Consider the following 19,082-nt stretch of genomic DNA (forward strand, 5'->3'; position numbering starts at 1 on the left):
CAGTAGTGTATGAATTCTGATTCTGCTGCCCTCCCAAAAGATCAACATGCCTTCTGGAAATGGCTATCCAACATCTTATAAGATTGTAGCCATGACCATTTATTATTTGAATATGCAATGCATGTTGAAAAAGTGGTGAGGTTTCAATCATGCAGTCCCAACCATCTTTGGGGGGAGGGGAGGGGGAGCTTGACACTCCTCATCCATGAATGCCTCTGCTCAGTGGTGGAGCCCCTAATTTCTTTACAGAATGTCTCAGATTCCATCCCCATATTTGCATTAGAACAATCAAATAAAAAGTGTAGAAAAATCTCTTGGCCGTGGCCCTAGAGAGATCAAAGAGAAAAATACAAATATTCTTAAAATAGTGTTCCAAGAACTGAATTGGAAAGGAATATATTGTGAATGGACTTTTGATAACATTTAGTTGTACAAAATCTTGACATTAGGGCATTTTCTGTTCCCTTAGGGTAAGAATAAAGATCGGGAGAAGGAGGCTGTGGAAGCAAAGGAACGAACACAGGCACTGCGTGGGCATGAGCTAGCACTAGGCGCCTTCTCTAATGGCACCTGTTGCTCTCTCTGTGGCAAAATCCTGCTGAACAAAACAGGGCTACAATGCCTGAGTGAGTAGCTCCCTCCTGCAGTGTGAGAGTCTGTCTATCTCCTGGCTAGCTTGGTTTTACATTGTCTACTAAGAGAGTTTCTGAGTTCTCCTCTCTTCCTCCTCCACTGCACTATCTCAGATGTCATCCCATCTCTGTACAGGTAGTCCTCGACATATGACTACAATTTCTGTTAAGTGAGGCATTTGTTAAGTGAGTTTTGCCCCATTTTACGACCTTGCTTGCCACAACTGTTAAATGAATCACTGCAGTTGATATGTTAGTAACCTGGTTGTTAAGTGAATCTGCTTCCCCATTGACTTTGCTTGTCAGAAGGTTGCAAAAGGGGATCATAGGACTCTGGGACACAGCAACAGTCATAAATATGAACCAGTTGCCAAGCATCTGAATTTTGAACACATGATCATGGGGATGTTCAAAGTAACTGTGAAAAACTGTGATAAGTCATTTTTTTCGGTATCATTGTAACTTTGAACAGTCACTAAATGAACTGTTATAAGTTGAGGACTATCTGTACGTAAGGTGGCCACTTTCTCTTCTGACATTGCTCTGTACGGAAAGCATTTTTAGTATTTAGTACAAAGTTTTTGGTTATGTGCATGCATATGCTTTGTTCATCTGCAGAAAAACTTATACTATATTCATTAACTTTTAGCTAAATTTTGGCATAAATTTTGGCATACTATGCTAAATGCCTTTTCTATCTCTAAACTATGCTTCAGTCCTAACTGTGGGATACCATTGAACATTTCCTGAATGGTTGATTATCTGATACAAATGATCACAGATTCTTTAAATACAATTCTACTGCAGGCAAAGCGTAACAACTAGCAAAACTTTTTGAATTTATTTTAAATAATTTTCTAGTCAGCTACAATAATATACCATAATATTTCCTTTTAATTTTGCTTTGTTTTCTGTTTAGGCTACAAATAATGTAGGCAAGAAAGTTAAAAGATAATAATTAATGTAAAAGTGCATGCAAATCCGATGTTGAGAAACACTTTCTGCGTGAAAGTCAGACTGCAATATCATTAACTATGATGAATAAAAATAATAAATGATTAATATGGTAACAACAAGGCAGTAGTCTCTTAGTGAATTAGAATAGCGTACTGCAGTAGCAATAATATAATTGCCTCAATTACATAAACAGCTAAGTCATTTTAAAGATTATCAAATTTTGCTGGAAATTGTGTTCTTTATTATTACACATACACACTGTCTTCAGTTAGGTAAAGTAAGTAAATAATGGTAACACAGCCCCAAAACCGCAATTTTACATTTATACTTTTATACATTAGTTGTTTTGCTTTTTATAGTACTATTCTTCATATTAGTTTAAATTTCCTTCTTTCCAGCCAAGATTCTCATCAGACTCCCACAAAGCCATTAAGCTCTTTCCCTATCCTCTTGGGCAAGTTGTATGTCATGCTTTGCTCCCCGAAAATCTCATGTGATGGAAACTGGAGAGCTAAAAAAAGATCTGAAAGAAGACATTAAATCATATGTACATTTGTTTCATTGCCTTGGCTACCAAACCTCCCCCCGCCCCCCGGAAAATAGCTTTTTTCTTCTAAAGGTGCCCGACTTTAAAAAACGAATGACTGGTGGATACTTAAAATCCTTAAAACAAATGCTTAGCTTTTAATGATAAATTTCACTGATACAGAATTATCATCTTAGCCACAAGGGTGGGGAAAAAACCCACAAGACTAGGCAGACGCGGTTACCAAGGCAACCAGCTTTAAGACGAGACGGGTAGGGAACCGCTATCTCGCGAGACTTCGCAGTTCCGCGAGAGGACGACCTCAGAGACTTTGATTTTGCAGTTCGCCCGAAGGGGCGGGGCTGGGAGTTGAGCCAGAAGGCGGGGAGTTTAAAAAGCCTCGTTTGAGATCCCGCGAGATGTTTTAGGCAGTGGGCGGAGCCAGCAGGTAACTTTCTACCTTGTACATCGCGGGATTTGGCGTTCTCACGCCACCCGAGATGTCCCGTAAGGCTGCTCTTCTTGTTTCACCCCAGCAACAATCTTCCCGCCCTCACTCTCCCTTCGAAGGCCTGGGTTGAGGCCGGGGCACACGACTGAGTTGAGTGGAGAATTGGAATCCCGCGGGCCTTTAGCGGGTCTCGCGATATGCCTGGCTGATTCTCCGGGGGGCGGGGCCAAAGAGGAAATGCCTCAGTGAGGAGGCGAGGCCGACCCGGGCCTCTTGGGGGAAATAGGAGAAGGGCTTTCCCATCTGCCGCCGAAGGACAACAGTCTGACAGGGTAGGCTGGTCCAGAGAGGAGGCGAGACGACGTTTGATGACGTCAGAGGTCAGTATGAGCCACCCTTGACCCCCACTCAACTGTTTGGCTAGATGGAGGGAGGGAGGCTCTGGCGGAGACCTTGGGAACCTGGCACTTCTTTATACCTGGGAGTGTGTGTGTGTATACACACACACACATGGTTTCTGCTTTTCTTTCAACGCTCAGGGTATTAGCCTTTCGTGGATCTCCCTTTTGACTTATTATTTATATGTGTGTGGTGTGTGTATAATTATAAGCACGTATGATGTGGTTGACTAGAGAAATATAAAACAGGTTGTCATTCGGAAGACTTGGTGCAATTGCCCAAGTAATCGTTGCTGGACCTCTTTTTGAAAAACAACGTCTTGAGCCACGAAAAATAGACTAAAGTAATCAGCAGGCTATCGTTTCTGCAAGTAAATTAACATTTCCATTTTAAAGAATCTCTGACATTAAAATTAATAAATGGTTCAGGAGAATCTCTTTTCTGTTGCAGCATTAGAGAGAAATTGGCCCAATGGAGAGCAGTATGATTTGATATAAGGTGCATTTGTATATTCCCTACAGGCAACCATGGCTGTCTAGATCTAGATTGTATTCAAGATATGACAGCAGCATACCTTAAAAGATCTTTATTTAAAAAATGAAATTTTCTTTGTTATCTGAGTGTCACTCTGAGAAGATCCAGTCCTAACGATTTAAGGCTATTAAAGTCATCTGACTTGTGAAATAGCAATAGGACTTAGACTTATATACAGCTTCATAGTGCTTTTACAGCCCTCCCTAAGCAGTTTACAGAGTCAGCATGTTGCCCTCAACAATCTGGCTCCTCATTTTAGCCACCTCGGAAGGCTGAGTCAACCTTGAGATTTGAACTGCAGCTAGCAGTCAGCTGAAGTAACCAGCCTGCACTCTAACTACTGCACCACCAAGGCTCAACTAAATAGGATAGCTCTGTAACTTCCCAGAGAGTCAATACAGTTGGAATGACTCAACAGTCTGATTCAGCATAGGGAAGATTTATGTACTATATTTAAGAGAATTGTCACATTCAATCATCTTGCACCTCCAGTTAAACAACAAATGGGATTGGACAGTAAGTAGTGTTTTAAAATAGACGTAAATTACTGGTTATTGTATGAGCCTTTTACAAGAAAATTCTAAAGCACCAGCAGAGTATTTCCCCCCTTATTATTACTGTTAATGAAAAGATCATAGCATGAGCTATTTTTAAGGTCTATTGAAACATTCCTTCATTCTAAAGATGACTGAATAGAATGGAACAGAAATCACTATAGATGTGGGACCTTAGAAAAAGGGAACTGTACCAATAGAACAGAATAAATATATATACATGTTGAATTGTGGTGCTCTTTCAGCTAGGTAACATCTTCAGTGCACGAAAGGAATGGGGTTTGCGTTATAGGTGCTTGCCTTGTCAGTGTTGATGGCAGTGTTGTTTCTGGTAGCTATTTCTGACATTCAATAGTCCCCCTTTCAAGATATTGTTGACTACCATTTTTAATGGCTTCTTCACTTTAGTGGCTTTCTAAATGTTTTACTACAAATTTTATAAATATTCAATTTTGATTGCTCGTATAATGTCATGAGGATTTTGGCAGAAGGGCAGTATTAAAATTGTCACAATAACAATAAACTGAAAAGGAAAGGTTGTGCTGCTATTGTTAGATTGGCCCAGCAATTCTATCCTGCAGTTAAATGGAATGATGGGTGTTAGTGGATGGGTAGCTGTTACAGTAGGAAAACAAAGCTGAACAGATTGCATAAATTCTCAGCCTGGGAGGAGGTGAAAACAAGCCCCTGAGAAAATCTTTAAAAGGTGCACAAACACCTTTTAGTCAGAACAGTTTTTAAGAAGATGTTGGATAACCATTAATCTGAAGTAGTGTAGGGTTGGGACTAGTAGACCTCCAAAGTTCCTTCCAATTCCATTCTATACTATTCTATTCTATTCTTTGAATAACAAAGCAGGTGAAAGATTCATTTATAGTTGTGTTGCCAAAGACCTTTCGTCTGCAGCTGTACTGTATGTGTATACAAAGCCAGTGGCAATTGGGTTCATGCTTTTTTGCAGTGAGAACATTCAGTGACACTTGAATACCTCAAGATATTTGCCAATCATTTGAGATCTTTGAAAACAGGCTTTCTGATTTCCTTATGGAAACCTTAATATTTGGAAAACTATGTAGAACACTCCAAACTCTTATAATCCCTTGAGCAGATAGCTTGCTGGTAGTTCTCTTGGGTTCTATTAATGGAGGGAAAGATGTCTATGGAGATTCTCAATCATCCAAGTCATAATTGTCCCAAAGTTGTTTTTCCAAAAGACAACTGGACTTTGATTTTTCCCCCCTTCAAAGCATCTTGCTTCTCATCCAAGAAGCTGAACTAAAGAAGCTTCTTGAATGAGAAGCTAAATGTTTCCAAGGGAAAATACCAAGAAAGTCCAGTTGTCTTTTGGAAAAGCAGCTTTGGGACAAGAGAGGGAAAGGCTTCCCTTTTGCAAGTTCTAAGTTTGAGTTCCACTGGCAGACATGAAAAAAGATACTCTTTGTTTGACTAGCCTCTCCCTTTCCCTACTCATTCAGTAGAAGCTCTTGGAATTTAAACATATACAGCAAGTTTAACAGCTGCTTCCTGAGACTCTGCCATAAGAACAAGATGGCCTGCATGTATATCTTTTGGAATTCTTGAGATTAATAGATGTACATCAAGTTCTTAAAGATACAATTCCCTTAGTTGGTGGGAAAATGGCAGGATGGGAGGAGGAAGGGGAAGAGTTTATGGCAGCACAGTAGTCCTTGACTTACAACAGTTCATTTGGTGACTGTTTGAAGTTGTAATGGCACTGAAAAAACTGACTTATGACCATTTTTCATACTTACGATTTGCAGTGTCCCCATGATCACATGATCAGAATGCAGAGGCTTGGCAACTGGCATGTATTTATGACGGTTGCACTGTCCTGGGCTCATGTGATCCTTTTGTGACCTTCTGGCAAGCAAAGTCAATGGTGGATTCAGATTTACTTAACAACTGTGTTACTAACATAACAACTGCAATGGTTCACTTAACAACTGCAGCAAGAAAGGTCGTAAAATGAGACAGAGCTCACTCTCACTTACCAACCAAACTTTGGGGCTCAATTGTGGCCAAAAGTCAAGGACCACCTCTATATGAAGACCCAGCTGCTACAATTATTGTGGGAAAAACCATGTTATTTTAATCCATGTTTAATTAGAGTGGGATAAAAGTTAAGAAATATATTACATTACAAGTAAATAAATTTTGCTGCCATGTTTTCCCTTTTATTCTTCAACCCACTTCTCTCACAGTAGGGAAGTCATACCCTCCCCTCTAATCTACCCTCTTATATTCTGCAGCAATGGTGCAAAGATTCAAACTCCAATCAGGTCTTCTGAGAAAAGACTAAGCCAGATCTTCAGTGAGCTGGCTTCTCAAATTATAGAAAGGAATCCCTATTTCTGCTTCCAAAAAACAAAAGCAACCCCCCCCCTCAAGGCCAATATTAGACAGGAATATTTGGATTGCTAAAATTGCTGTGGGAGTTCTTGGACTTTGGTACAGCAGATGTACAGGTACAATGGCTCTCATAGCAGCAGTTCTCAGGTAAGAACACCTTCCCCTTTGGGGTGATTGGCTTGTCTGGTTGATTTAATGAATAGGTATGATTGATTGATCTTTCTGTTATGGGGATAGATCTTTGGAACTTGCATTATATCCAGATGAGGTATAGTCCGAAAGCTGCAGGAAACCAGCCTGTAAGGAACAAGAGAGAGAGAAATGTGAGGTCATAAACAATGATAGTTTACGATTCCCCAGCATAGATACATAGTAAATGTTTATGAGAGTAAGAAAGGAAATAGAATGGAATAATTAAAAAAAAAGACTTCTGCAACCTGAATGCTAGATTCCTGAAGGTTTTCTGCAGATTTTGGCACTAATAAAGGAATTTAATTATGGCCATTGGAATTCTATTGTGCTGTAGTTGCACTGAGTACAATAACAGCTCAGTATATCTGAGTTATTATTCTGCTAAATAGCATCTGGTTACAGGGCAGTGTTTAGAGTATATGACCTACCTTTTACTAATACTAGAGAACAGTGACGTGCGGTGAGGTTTATGACTGGTGAGGCTGGTGATGTCATCAGAAAGGTGGGGCTGCCTCAGCCTCCAGCACACGTGATCCCATTCCCCGCCTTCCTGAGCGTGCTCCGCCGGCTCGCGCTCCGCAGTCCCCAACAGCAGCTGCTTTTCAGTGCTTTTCTGAGCGTCTGGCGTTTAGGACATCCAGCTATCTACCTAAACGCCAGACGCACAGAAAAGCACTGAAAAGCACTTCGCCTCCAAGCCACTTCGTCTTGATGACGTCGCTGCAGCTGCTGGGCGCGGCCGGATGGAGGTAGCCAGAGCGACGCCGAGGCGGTCCGGGTGGAGGAAAGAGCGAGCGAGCGAATGATGGAGGATCAGGCAGCCTGATCCTTGGTCGCTCGCCCGCCGGACTGCCTTGGTGCCACTCTGGCTACCTCTGTCCGTCCGCGCCCGGGAGCTGCGGCGACATTATCAAGACGAAGTCCAGCGGAGGCAGAAATGTTGTCGGTGCTCCCGGACTTCGTCTTGATGACGAAGCCACGAAAGCGACTGGGGAATGACAAGAACCTTCCTGCCTCTGCTGGACTTCGTGCACTCCTTGCGACTGCAATATACATCCAGAAGCGGCTTTTGTGGCTAATGGGGTTTGGACTTCCAGTCCAACAGTCCCTGCCACTTCTGGACTTCTATTGCAGTCGCGAGGAGTGCACAAAGTACAGCAGAGGCAGGAAGGTTATTGGTGCTTCCGAGAACCCTCCTGCCTCCGCCGGTTGCCCAGCTGGCACCGCCCCGCGCGCGCACCTCCTCCTCCCCCCTCCTCTTCCTCTTCACTCCCCAAAGGCTCTTCTCCTTACCGGAGCTTAGCGGGAGCCGTGTAAAAGGGATGGGAGGAAATATATATTATTATTATATATTATATATTATTTCATGATGAGAGGTGAGGCTCTGCCTCCCCTGCCTCCCCTGACCACACGTCTCTGCTAGAGAACATGTCTGTGTGTATGAGTGAAGGCTTCTCCTGATCTGTTGGGGGAAAAGAATGGTGCATCATTCAGACAGGCATGATATTTTCACAAGATTTAGGAAAACATGGAGTTTATCTCAACAACATTTTACAACAAACATTTCTCTCTTCCCTTGCTTAGGATCCTGCTTTTTGTTTTCCTCAATTCTTGGGGTACAATTAACATTTTGGGCGAAAAATCAAGCTGTTTTCAGTTCTGGGCAGCCACACCTTAGTACGGTATAGGTTGTGGAAAAAAATTGGTTTTTCATAAAATGGTCCTATTTTGTGAATGATGTTCCTTTTTCTATATATAAGTTCTAAATGTTGATGAAATGGGCTTTAGGCAGTGGTGGAATTCAAATTTTTTTACTACCAGTTCTGTGGGCGTGGCTTGGTGGACGTGGCAGGGGAAGGATACTGCAAAATCTCCATTCCCTCCCCACTCGGGGGCCAGCCAGAGGTGGCATTTGCCGATTCTCCGAACTACTCAAAATTTCTGCTACCGGTTCTCCAGAACCTGGTGGATTTCACCCCTGGCTTCAGGAGTGAACAAAGTGAGAGTTTATGCATCTTAAATAGTTGTCTGTAGCTTTTATGTCACATTGCATCTCTTACATTTTCTTGTGGACAGTGTTCTTCTTCCAGAGATGGAGAGAATCTCATGCTAAGTTCTTTAAACTATGATCTTCTTGCACAAGGCTTAAATTATAGTGGCAATTGCCTGCTATGTTTGGATCCTGACCTGTGTTACAGAGTATTGCATGCTATCTCTTGATTATAGCTGTCTCTAATTTCTCCTTCCTTTAGTTGAGTTTAATGGAAGGCATTATTTGAATCAGGATTACCGTTGATGGCTGTGAGCTTCCATTACTTGTCAGCTGCTGAAACTAAACTATGGTATTGCATCTTTATTAAATAAGTTCCTAACCTAGCTAAGGTGTTTTAAGTACAAAAGTCAAATTGCTGAAAGGTTTCCTCAAAGAGAAAAATAGTGAAATGATTACCTGCATTACCATGTAATTAATCATTTGGTTAGTTGCCTTGTGCAAGAATCAATTAGAGAGAGAGGAGAGAGAGTGGGGTGACGGGAACTAATTTAGCAATTTGTTGTGGAGGGATGTGGTGGCTGCCCCTAAGACGCTGAGCTTGTCGATCAGAAAGGTCTGCAGTTTGGCAGTTCGAATCCCTAGCGCCGCATAAGGGAGTGAGCTCCTGTTACTTGTCCCAGCTTCTGCCAACCTAGCAGTTTGAAAGCATGTAAAAATGCAAGTAGAAAAATAGGAACCACCTTTGGTGGGAAGGTAACAGAGTTCCATGTGCCTTCGGCGTTTAGTCATGCTGGCCACATGACCACAGAGATAGTGCTGGCTCTTTGGCTTTGAAACAGAGCTGAGCACCGCCTCCTAGAGTCAAGAATGGCTAGCACATATGTGAAAGGGGAACCTTTACCTAATTTTTTGTGGTTTTATTTGCAAGGTGAGTCTTAAGGGGCAGCTTAAAAATGACTTTTCTAAGATATCCTGGGAAGCTTTTCCTGTGTAGGCAATAATAAGGTGTTAAAACAGGAATATTGAGTTGGTGTGAGGGAGATATTTTGAAAATTGTCCCTGGGCCTTATTTGTTAACGTAGGCTATGGAGTGGTGCCCAGCAGCAAACTGATTTTCCAAGCCAATGTGTTGTGGTGATCAAAATATTGGCTTAAGATTTGGAGAAGTGTGGGTTCACAACCAACTTCAGCTGTTGTCACTTTAGGTGACTTGGATCATTCTTTCAGAATGTCATAGATTTGCTGAGGTGTGAAAAGGGATCCTAATGTAATCTGTCTGGAGCTCTCCGATATAAATATATTGGGGGAGGGTGTGAATAAAGTTTTCCCCTTCTGCTGTCAGGCATCCTGTAGGATTAGATGAATTGTTACATACTGGGCTCAGAACATTGAAATCCAGTTGCCTCTGACTCCCTCATTCAGCCACAAACTTTGCATAGGAAGCTGTGCCACAACTAAACCAGTTTTGAGCTTTAACTTTTGGTTCACCTGGAAATGGAGACATTTGCCCTGGCACACCCTGTTTTTTTCCCCAGCATGCCTTTCAGGCAGAGAAGTTTTCATGCCTGGTAATCTCACTTTATAAACATGCCCTCCCAGTGTTTATACAACAGAAATGAGATAGATACCAGGGAAAGCCTATGTAGAAAATCTCTCTCAAGAAAACCATGCTTGTGTAAAGAGCCTGAGGCTGCTCTTTAAACAGGTTGAGAAAGAAAGGCTATGCAAACATGAAAGCAGTCAGATTAGAAGGAGCTGTGTCTCACCTCACCGTCCTCCCACTCAAATAACCAGAATTAACTGCATGCCAGGCAGGTGAAATAGGAAAGAGATGCCTAAAAGTCTTTCTGTTGGATGTCTCTGGTGCTTGATGTTTCTCAAACTGAAATAGCAATAGCACTTAGTCTTATATTCCACTTCACAGTGCTTTTACAGCCCTCTCTAAGCGGTTTTACAGAGTCAGCCTATTGCCCCCAACAATCTGGGTCCTCATTTTACCCACCTCGGAAGGATGGAAGTCTGAGTCAACCTTGAGCCTGGTGAGATTTGAATTGCCAAATTGCAGGCAGCCGGCAGGCAGCAGAACTAGCCTGCAGTAATGCACTCTAACCACGCCGCCACCACGGCTCAAAGCTGCTTAAAGAATTTTTCTCTTGCATTGTCTTCTCTGAACGAAATATTCTCCTGTGCGCTGCTTGGAGAGTCCAAGCATGGGTTAACACAGCCTAACTGCCCTAGGACTGACTGAGTTTTTTCCTTGACCACGCCCCCTTTGCCTCAGGCAGGTCAGTTTTAAAAACTCAGTCCGCCCGATAGGACTATTTAGGCTTTTTGCTTAATTTGTGTTTAGAGATGAGGTGAGTATATGGCGACTGAGAAAAAGGGACCTGCACCTAATAGCCAAGTTGAACTTTGAGACATGGTTCTATTTATCATTTATTTACCATCTAAACATCTAGGGCTGCCCATTTGTCAATAATACTGGGCAGCTTACAAGGATTAGAAAAAAAAGGAAAAAATAATGCCCTACAGGGAGTCCTTAACACAATTAATGGCCACAATTTAGATCAGAATTTCCATTGCTAAGCAAGGCTGCGTTTAAATGAGTGACATCCCCCCTCCCCCAATTTATGAACTCTTTTGCCATGGTTGTTATGTGAATCGCAAAGTTATTAAGTGAATCTGGCTTCTGTCATTGACTTTGCTTGTCAGAAGCTAACTGGAAAGATTGCAAGTGGTGATCACATGACCCCAGACACTGCAGCCATAGGAAATACCATATTTCTCAGAGTATAAGAGGCACCAAGATTTTGAAGAGGTAAATTTTTTAAAAAAAGTTTTTGCACTCTGCCTCGTTTTTTGTGAAAAACCGGGCAGGCAGAGAGTTTGAGAGGCTTGCAAAGTGCTCTTGGGGTGAGCAAAAAAAGACCCATTTTTCACTCATTTCTGCCTTCCCCATCCCCTAGGAGCTCTCTGAATGGGCTCTATGGGCTCTGCACTGCCATTTTGGTGAAGGGGGTGGGGTTTCAGGAGGCCACAAATGCTGTATTCAGTGTATAAGACGCACCCAGATTTTCACCCTCTTTTGGGGGGGGGGAAAGGTGTGTCTTATACTCCAAAAAATACGGTACATGCCGCTTTGCCAGCATCCAAATTTTGATCTTGTGACTGTAGGAATGCTGCAATAGTTGTAAGTGCGAGGACAGGTTATAAGTCCCCCCCACCTTTTAACACCACCAGAAGTTGAATATATCATTATTTTAAACCTTCATTTAAAAGAGGTTGTGATATGCTGCAGTGTTGTAACATTTCTAACCAGTGATTTTGTGTTAGTGTATGTGTCCAGCTTGTGCATAAAGGATAAGAAGTTTGAGGAACTGGTTAGTGCTGCAGGTTCAGTTCACTGGCACGTTGCTTTGGAAATCGCTTCTAGATTCTGTGCTTCTGCTTGTGATGAAAAAAAATATGCAGCTTTGATTTTCCAGTAGAGTAGAGGGAGGGGTCACAGCAGGGTTATCGCAGCCTGATTGGTCCATTTGACTGAGAGAAAGCTTCTTAACCTTCGGCTTCTCCCGTTGGTTCCCAGTTTCCTCTCAGTCAAGGTCCAAGACTCAGGTTTGGTTCCTAGTTAGAGAGTTTTTATAGCTATTTTAGTATTGGATTTAGTAAAAATTGAACATTCTAAATTTAAAGATTTTTTATAGTTGGTCTGCCTTGCAGGGCTGTTGTTTACTGCCCTCGGAAGGCTGAGAGACAGGGGGGGGGCGTTCCATGCCTTCCCTCTCCCAAGGGGATCGCCCGGACTGATGCCTGGAGTCTCGGGCGTGCTGGGCGATCCTATTACCTCTATTGCTTCCTAGTCTGCAGCGAAATGTTTAAATTGCCTTGAGTCGCAGCGCGCCGGGGTTTTTCGGTGCGAAAGCGGCAGATCGGCTTCTTTTCAAGTCGCCTTAATCCCGGGGCCGGTTGCAGCTTGCGGCAGAGGCGCGGGGGCGTTTTTCTTGCCTATGGGGGTTTTTTCGGCTGCCTCAGTGAGTGCTGGCTAGGATCGGGGCGGCGCGCTTGCGAGCGGTCGCCCAGAGGCTCAGGAAGCGACAGGCAAGGTCGGCGGCCATTTTTGGGCGCGCTTTGTCGGAGGACCGCCCAAAGAAGCCGGCGGCCATTTTGACGCACGTGGCTGGGCCTGCAGCACGTAGAGGCTGGAGGAACGTGTTGGTGCGAGTGGCAGCGTCGCCAGAAGCCCGGAGCAGGCGATTCTCACCAGCTAAAGGGCTGTAGCTGCTTATTTTCTCTGCTTTTCGGACTTTTCACCACCTGGAGCACGTGAGTGGGGCGATGGCGGAGAGATCAGAGTCCCAGCAGGCCGCGCCGTCTCAGGCTGGCGAAGATAGGGCGGATCCCACCCCCCCAGCTAGGCCTCGAGCTCCTAGGCCTTGCGCAGAGGAAAGGCCTTCAAGGGCTCTGCAGAGAGATGAGCTCAGGCGATCCAGGGCCATTGAAAAAGTCATTGAAAGGGCTGAGAAAAGGCAGGCCCGGGATCCTGGGCCTAGATCCAGATCCCCACGTCCTTTGGCTTCCTGCCCTTCTCCTCCTGTGGCCAGGGGTTTTAGCCCTTCATCTTCATCTGCCTCCTCATGCAGATCTGATAGGAGTCAGGGGCGGGGGGACCCTCGCTCTCCTTCTCCTTCCCGGGGGACTAGAGGGGCAGATAGGGAGGACCCACTGGAGGGTACCTCTGCAGGCCCGGGTAGGGGCAGAAAACGTAGCAGGGCCCATGTGGCACCAGACTATGATTCAGAGGGCGATGATGAGGATCTGGAACACCTCCCTGAGAACCTCAAAAGGCTTATTTCCGCGGCCATCTCTAGGGGCATAGCCCAAAGGGACAGGCCGTATCATCACAGTAGGATTACTCCTTTTAGTAGATCTAGGTCTAGGGCTTCTTCCCCCTCCCTCATGAGTGAGGTCTCCTCAAGGGGGGAGGCAAGGAGGGATGATTGGGGGTTTTCGGAGGAGGAGGATGCGGCCCCCGAGCCGCCTCGTTCCTCAAACCTTTTCCTCCAGGCCATGTTCAAACCTTTGCTTAAGAAGGCTAGGAGGACCACCAAAGTGGGCACTGGGGACCCCACAGTCCCGCCGCCCACTGATCCGGACATGGTCATGTTCTCAGCGACGGCCACCAATAAGGAGGAGATCCCTGCTCCTCCCCTTTTCTTGGAGGTAGCTACTAGTCAGTGGGCCCGTCCTTCTAACTTTTCTCCGCCTGGCAGCAACGACCGTCGCGCCTATAACATGGAGAAGTCGTTTGTGCAGGCTATTCAGCTTCCGGTTATAGATCAGCCCATAGCAGCTCTAGTCTCCTCTTCCCCAGTGGTCTCGGGGGACGCGGCAGACAAGCTTAAGCCAGAGGACAAGAGGGCGGAGCTCACTTTACGTAAAAATTACAAGGCCTCAGCATGGGCGGTGCAGGCGGCGGCTGCTGCCTCGTACTTCAACCGTACAACGGTTATGTGGCTTCGCCAGCTTCAGGATCGTATTCCGATCCAAGATGAGCGGGTACACCAGGATTTAGCTAAAATTATGGCAGCGTGTCAGTATTCGGCTGATGCGACACTAGACGCTGTTAGATTTGGTTCTAGTGCCTTGGCCACCTCTGTGGCCTCCCGTCGGCTCCTGTGGCTCAGGAACTGGCAGATGGACTATAAAGCCAAGTGGGACCTGGTGGCTGCCCCCTTTGCAGGCACAAATCTGTTCGGGGCTTCCTTAGAACCGATCCTAGTAGAGAATAAGGATAAGAAGAAGGTTATGCCTACCTCCACCAAAAAGGCGGAGTCCCGTAGTCACCCCTATCGCAGGACCCAGTTTAAATCCTATGACAGGGATCAGGATCAGCGTTACCAACCATACAGGCAGGACAGGCAGTTCAATAGGCAGAACTTTCAGGACCGTTCTAGGTATCAGCCGCAGTCCAAGCGGCCCTTTCGAGGGGGGGGCGGCCGTCCCTTCCGTAGGGAGTCATCCCATCGGAGGCCACCTGGCACTATATGCGGACAAGTGGGATCAGATCACATCAGACGGTTGGGTCAGGGCGACCGTTCGCCACGGCCTAAGGTTAGAGTTCCTCTCCAAACCCCTGAGTTTTTTCAAGGTTTTCCCCCCGGCTCGAGACCCGGGACGTCGTCGTCTCATGGACCTCGCTGTCGCCCATCTCCTAGACATCAGGGCGGTGGAGGTAGTTCCGGGGCCGGAGAGGGGTCAGGGTTACTACTCACATCTGTTCGTAGTCCCAAAATCCTCGGGGGGTTGGAGGGCAATCCTCAACCTGAAACGTCTCAACCGCTACCTAGTCTACAGGCGGTTCAAGATGGCGTCCCTGAAATCAATCCTGCAGGGCATTCGGAAGGGGGATTACATGGCCTCAGTAGATTTGACAGAGGCCTATCTCCACATCCCCATTCTCCAGTCTCACTGGCGCTATCTTAGGTTTTCCCACCAGGGCAGGCATTACCAGTACCGGGCCCTCCCGTTTGGTCTGGCCTCAGCTCCGCGGACGTTCACCAAGGTCCTGGCAGCACTGGCAGCTTACCTACGTTCCATCCCGGTGAGGCTTCAGTGCTACTTGGACGACGTCCTGGTCCAGGCGGAGTCCCTTCCCAGAGCCACGTCGGATCTTCGGCTGACGATCCGTTGGCTTCAGGAGTTAGGGTTTTCAGTGAATTTTCCCAAGAGTCACCTGTCCCCGTCCAGGCAGATCTTCCACTTAGGGACAGTGATAAACTCCGAGTCAGGGAGGGTTCGCCTATCCCCAGACCGCTTGACCAGCCTACATCAACTGGTCTCCTCTGTAAGAAAAAGAAGGTCTGTTTCCATCCTGACCTTGTCTCAACTTCTGGGGAAGATGGTCTCTTGTATAGGGATAGTGCCCTGGGCCCGGCTCCATCTGCGACCTCTCCAGTGGGCTTTGATTCCGGTCCAGAGAAGGATGATGAGCAACTCCTTGAGGCCAGTTCCTCTACCAGCGGAGGTGAGGCTCTCTCTTCGGTGGTGGCTGTCCCCAGCGCTGCAACAGGGGGCTTGCTTTTGGGAGCCCGAGAGAGTCACCGTGACGACGGATGCCAGCCTCTTCGGCTGGGGGGCCGTGATGGACTCCGACATGACCCAGGGACGTTGGTCTGCCTCGGATCTCCGCCACAACATCAATTGGCTGGAGCTGAAAGCCGCGAGACTTGCCCTCAGGACTTTTCGTCATCACCTGCGGGGGCGCCATGTTCTCCTGCTCACGGACAATGTGGCGACGAAGGCCCATGTCAATCGCCAAGGGGGCACCCACTCCCGCGCTCTCTGGCGGGAGGCACAGTTGTTGGGCCTGTGGGTGGAGAGACATTTGGCTTCGATCGTAGCGGAGCACATCTCGGGAGTGTCGAATCTCCAGGCGGATTGGCTGAGCCGCACGACTCTGGACGATGGCGAGTGGCAACTGGGCACGGAGTTGTTCCGGAAGATCTGCATCAGATTCGGCTCGCCCCTGGTGGACCTGTTTGCCTCCCCCGACAACGCCCAGCTGCCGCGTTTCTTCACCCGGTTCCAGACCCCCTCGGCGGAAGGAGCGGACGCCCTCAGGAGCTGGTGGCCTCCGGGCCTTCTTTATGCCTTTCCTCCCCTTCCCCTCATTCCCCGAACAATAAGGAAGGTAGTCACAGAGAGGGCTCTCGTTATCCTGCTAGCCCCGTACTGGTCGAGGAGACCATGGTTCGCGGACCTGGTCCAGCTGTCGGTAGTAGATCCCTGGAGGATTCCCCCAGGGGAGGTCGTTCTGCGTCAGGGTACCGTGCATCACCCAGAGCCACAGTGGCTTCATCTGACCGCCTGGCTCTTGAACGGGGGATTTTGAGGGGGCGGAGGCTATCGTCGGGAGTCATAGCCACCTTAGAGGCGTCCAGGAGGCCTTCCACGGTTAGGATTTACAACGCCACCTGGAAGGCGTTTGCAAAATGGTGTGTTCCACTGGGGTTGGATCCCTCTAGGGCTACCGTCCCGGACGTGTTGGAATTCCTCCAGAAGGGATTGGTGGACGGCTTGTCGCATAATACTCTCCGGCGACAGGTGGCGGCTTTGGCCACCATTTTGGGGGGGAGGGTTCTCCGACTCTTTCCCGTTCCCCCCTGATTAAGCGTTTCCTGAAAGGGGCGGCTAATATCCGTCCGCCTCCGGTTCATAGATTTCCGACCTGGGATCTGACCCTGGTTCTCCAGGCTCTGACGGGCTCCCCGTTCGAGCCACTTAGGACGGTACACATGCGTCTGCTTACCCTTAAGGTGGTGTTTTTAGTGGCCATTACATCGGCCAGGCGCATTTCAGAGTTGGGGGCCCTTTCTTCCCGCAGTGACCTGTGTGTAATTCACCAGGACAGGGTGGTCCTTCGTTTGGATCCTTCGTTCATTCCGAAGGTGAATTCACAGTTTCACAGGGCCCAGGAGGTCGTGCTCCCGAATTTTTGTCCCAACCCTTCGAGGGAGCAGGAGTTAGTGTGGCATAAGCTGGATGTTCGCCGGGCTGTTCGCATATACCTAAAGCGAACTGAGGGCATTAGGAGGACCGAGGCGTTGTTTGTTTCTTTTCACCCAGGCTCGTTAGGACTCAAGGTGTCTTCTTCCACCATCGGACGGTGGATTAGGTTGGCCATAGTTGAGGCTTATGGGGCTTCCGGGAAGCCCCCCCCTGTCAGGGATCACTGCTCACTCCACCCGCAGTGCCGCTACTTCTGCGGCCTGGGCCACCAGGGCGCCCTTAGAGGATATTTGTAGGGCGGCTGCCTGGGCCTCCCCCACGCCTTTTATTAGGCATTATCGTTTGGATGCTTATCTTTTTGGTTTTTGCTGGCGAGATGTTTGTTGTAGAAATGGCTAGTATATATTACTGTGTAAAAGGAAAAAGTTGAAAGCAATGTTATTATATTTTACTGTGCTAAAAAGAGTGAGAAGTCAATGCTTTTTTCTTCTTTATTCCTCCTCTACCTCACATTCTTTTCTTCTTTTCCTTTTCCCTCTCTTAGTTTGCCACTATTTTTTTAAAAAAAATTTCCTTTGTATTTTATTTCCTGATAAATCATAAAAATTTTCAAAGACAGTTTTGGCTTGTTGCTGCTAGCAGAAGTGGCTAGAGAAACCCAAGAATTCTCTGTCCTAAAAAAAAGTGTTACATCTTAATTTGTTTCTTCATGAGCCAAAAACAAAGCCTCACTTACAGTTCTGGTATATTAAAAGAAGAACAAACCAATTATCCTTTGAACATAATGCTAAACAAAGTGAAGGTAAACACGCTTATTACCTTAATCCTCGATCAAGGAAGCTTGGGTGGGTGTAGTATGATCAATGTTTTTAAAATATTATATAGCTATGGGGATGATTTCTGGAGATACAAGTATGTGTCCCTTTAGAAATCTTAATTTGGTTTTTTTCCTCCAGCTTCTGTTGAGATATCCTCAAATATATTTTGGTCACCAATAGCCTGGTGTTTTCTTTTTGTCTTGAGTTCTTGTCCAGTTGTTAAATGAATCACTAGAGCTGTTAAGTTAGCAACGCAGTTGTTAGCCAGCCATGCTGGCTGGGGAATTCTGGGAGTTGAAGTCCACAAGTCTTAAAGTTCCCAAGTTTGGACACCCCTGTGTTAGATGAATCTGACTTCCCCATTGACTTTGCTTGCCAGAAGATTGCAAAATGATCACCCAACACCCCCACCCCCACCCCCAGGGACACTGCAGTTGTCATAAATAGGAGACAGTTGCCAAGTGTCCGCATTTTGATCATGTGGCCATGCAGATGCTGCAATGGTCGTAAGTGTGGAAAAACAGTCATAAGTCACTTTTTCCAGTGCTGTTGTAACCCGGAGCGGTCACTAAATGAATGGTTATAAGTCAAGGACTACCTGCATTCAGTTCACCACACCATGTCTGAAATTATGAAAGTCTAGCAATAGGCTTTCAGAGGCTTTTCTCATGGATCGGAATAAACTTAAGAGACAAATTTCCGGCTTGTGTTTGTTCGTCTTTTTTGGGTTGGTTTTTTTTTTTTGGGGGGGGGGGCGTCAAGCCGTTTTGACACGTGTGATAAAGACTCTGCCTTCAGCGCGGCAGGAGCTGGGAAATTATCACAGGTTGGGACTTGGGTTTCAGAATCCTTTGGAGATTCTGCCGTGTACATTTGCCTTGGAAACAATTCAGAAGGCAGGCAGAGCAGAGCTTTGAGGCAAGACCGTTTGGTTTCTGCTTTCCAGCATTTCCACTTGCTAGAATTCTTCGAATGCCTTTCGGGATGAGGTCACTCTAGTTATGCATTCAGTTCTGGTTGCCACGATGTAGAAAAGATGTGGAGACTCTAGAAAGAGTGCAGAGAAGAGCAACAAAGATGATTAGGGGACTGGAGACTAAAACATATGAAGAACGGTTGCAGGAACTGGGTATGTTTAGTTTAATAGA

General features: G+C 46.3%; 1 protein-coding gene across 1 annotated transcript in view; it reads left to right on the forward strand.

Annotated features, from left to right (window-relative positions):
* The window catches only part of ARHGEF18 (Rho/Rac guanine nucleotide exchange factor 18), a 109,798-nt gene that overhangs the window by 36,456 nt on the left and 54,260 nt on the right, over window positions 1-19,082 (forward strand). Inside the window, exon 10 of the mRNA XM_081936951.1 lies at window positions 470-626. Within this exon, the coding sequence (XP_081793077.1) occupies window positions 470-626 (157 nt within the window). The remainder of the gene's footprint in view (window positions 1-469; window positions 627-19,082) is intronic.

Source organism: Natrix helvetica, assembly GCF_964273705.1.
Source record: "Natrix helvetica genome assembly, chromosome: 1".
Taxonomy (NCBI): domain Eukaryota; kingdom Metazoa; phylum Chordata; class Lepidosauria; order Squamata; family Natricidae; genus Natrix; species Natrix helvetica.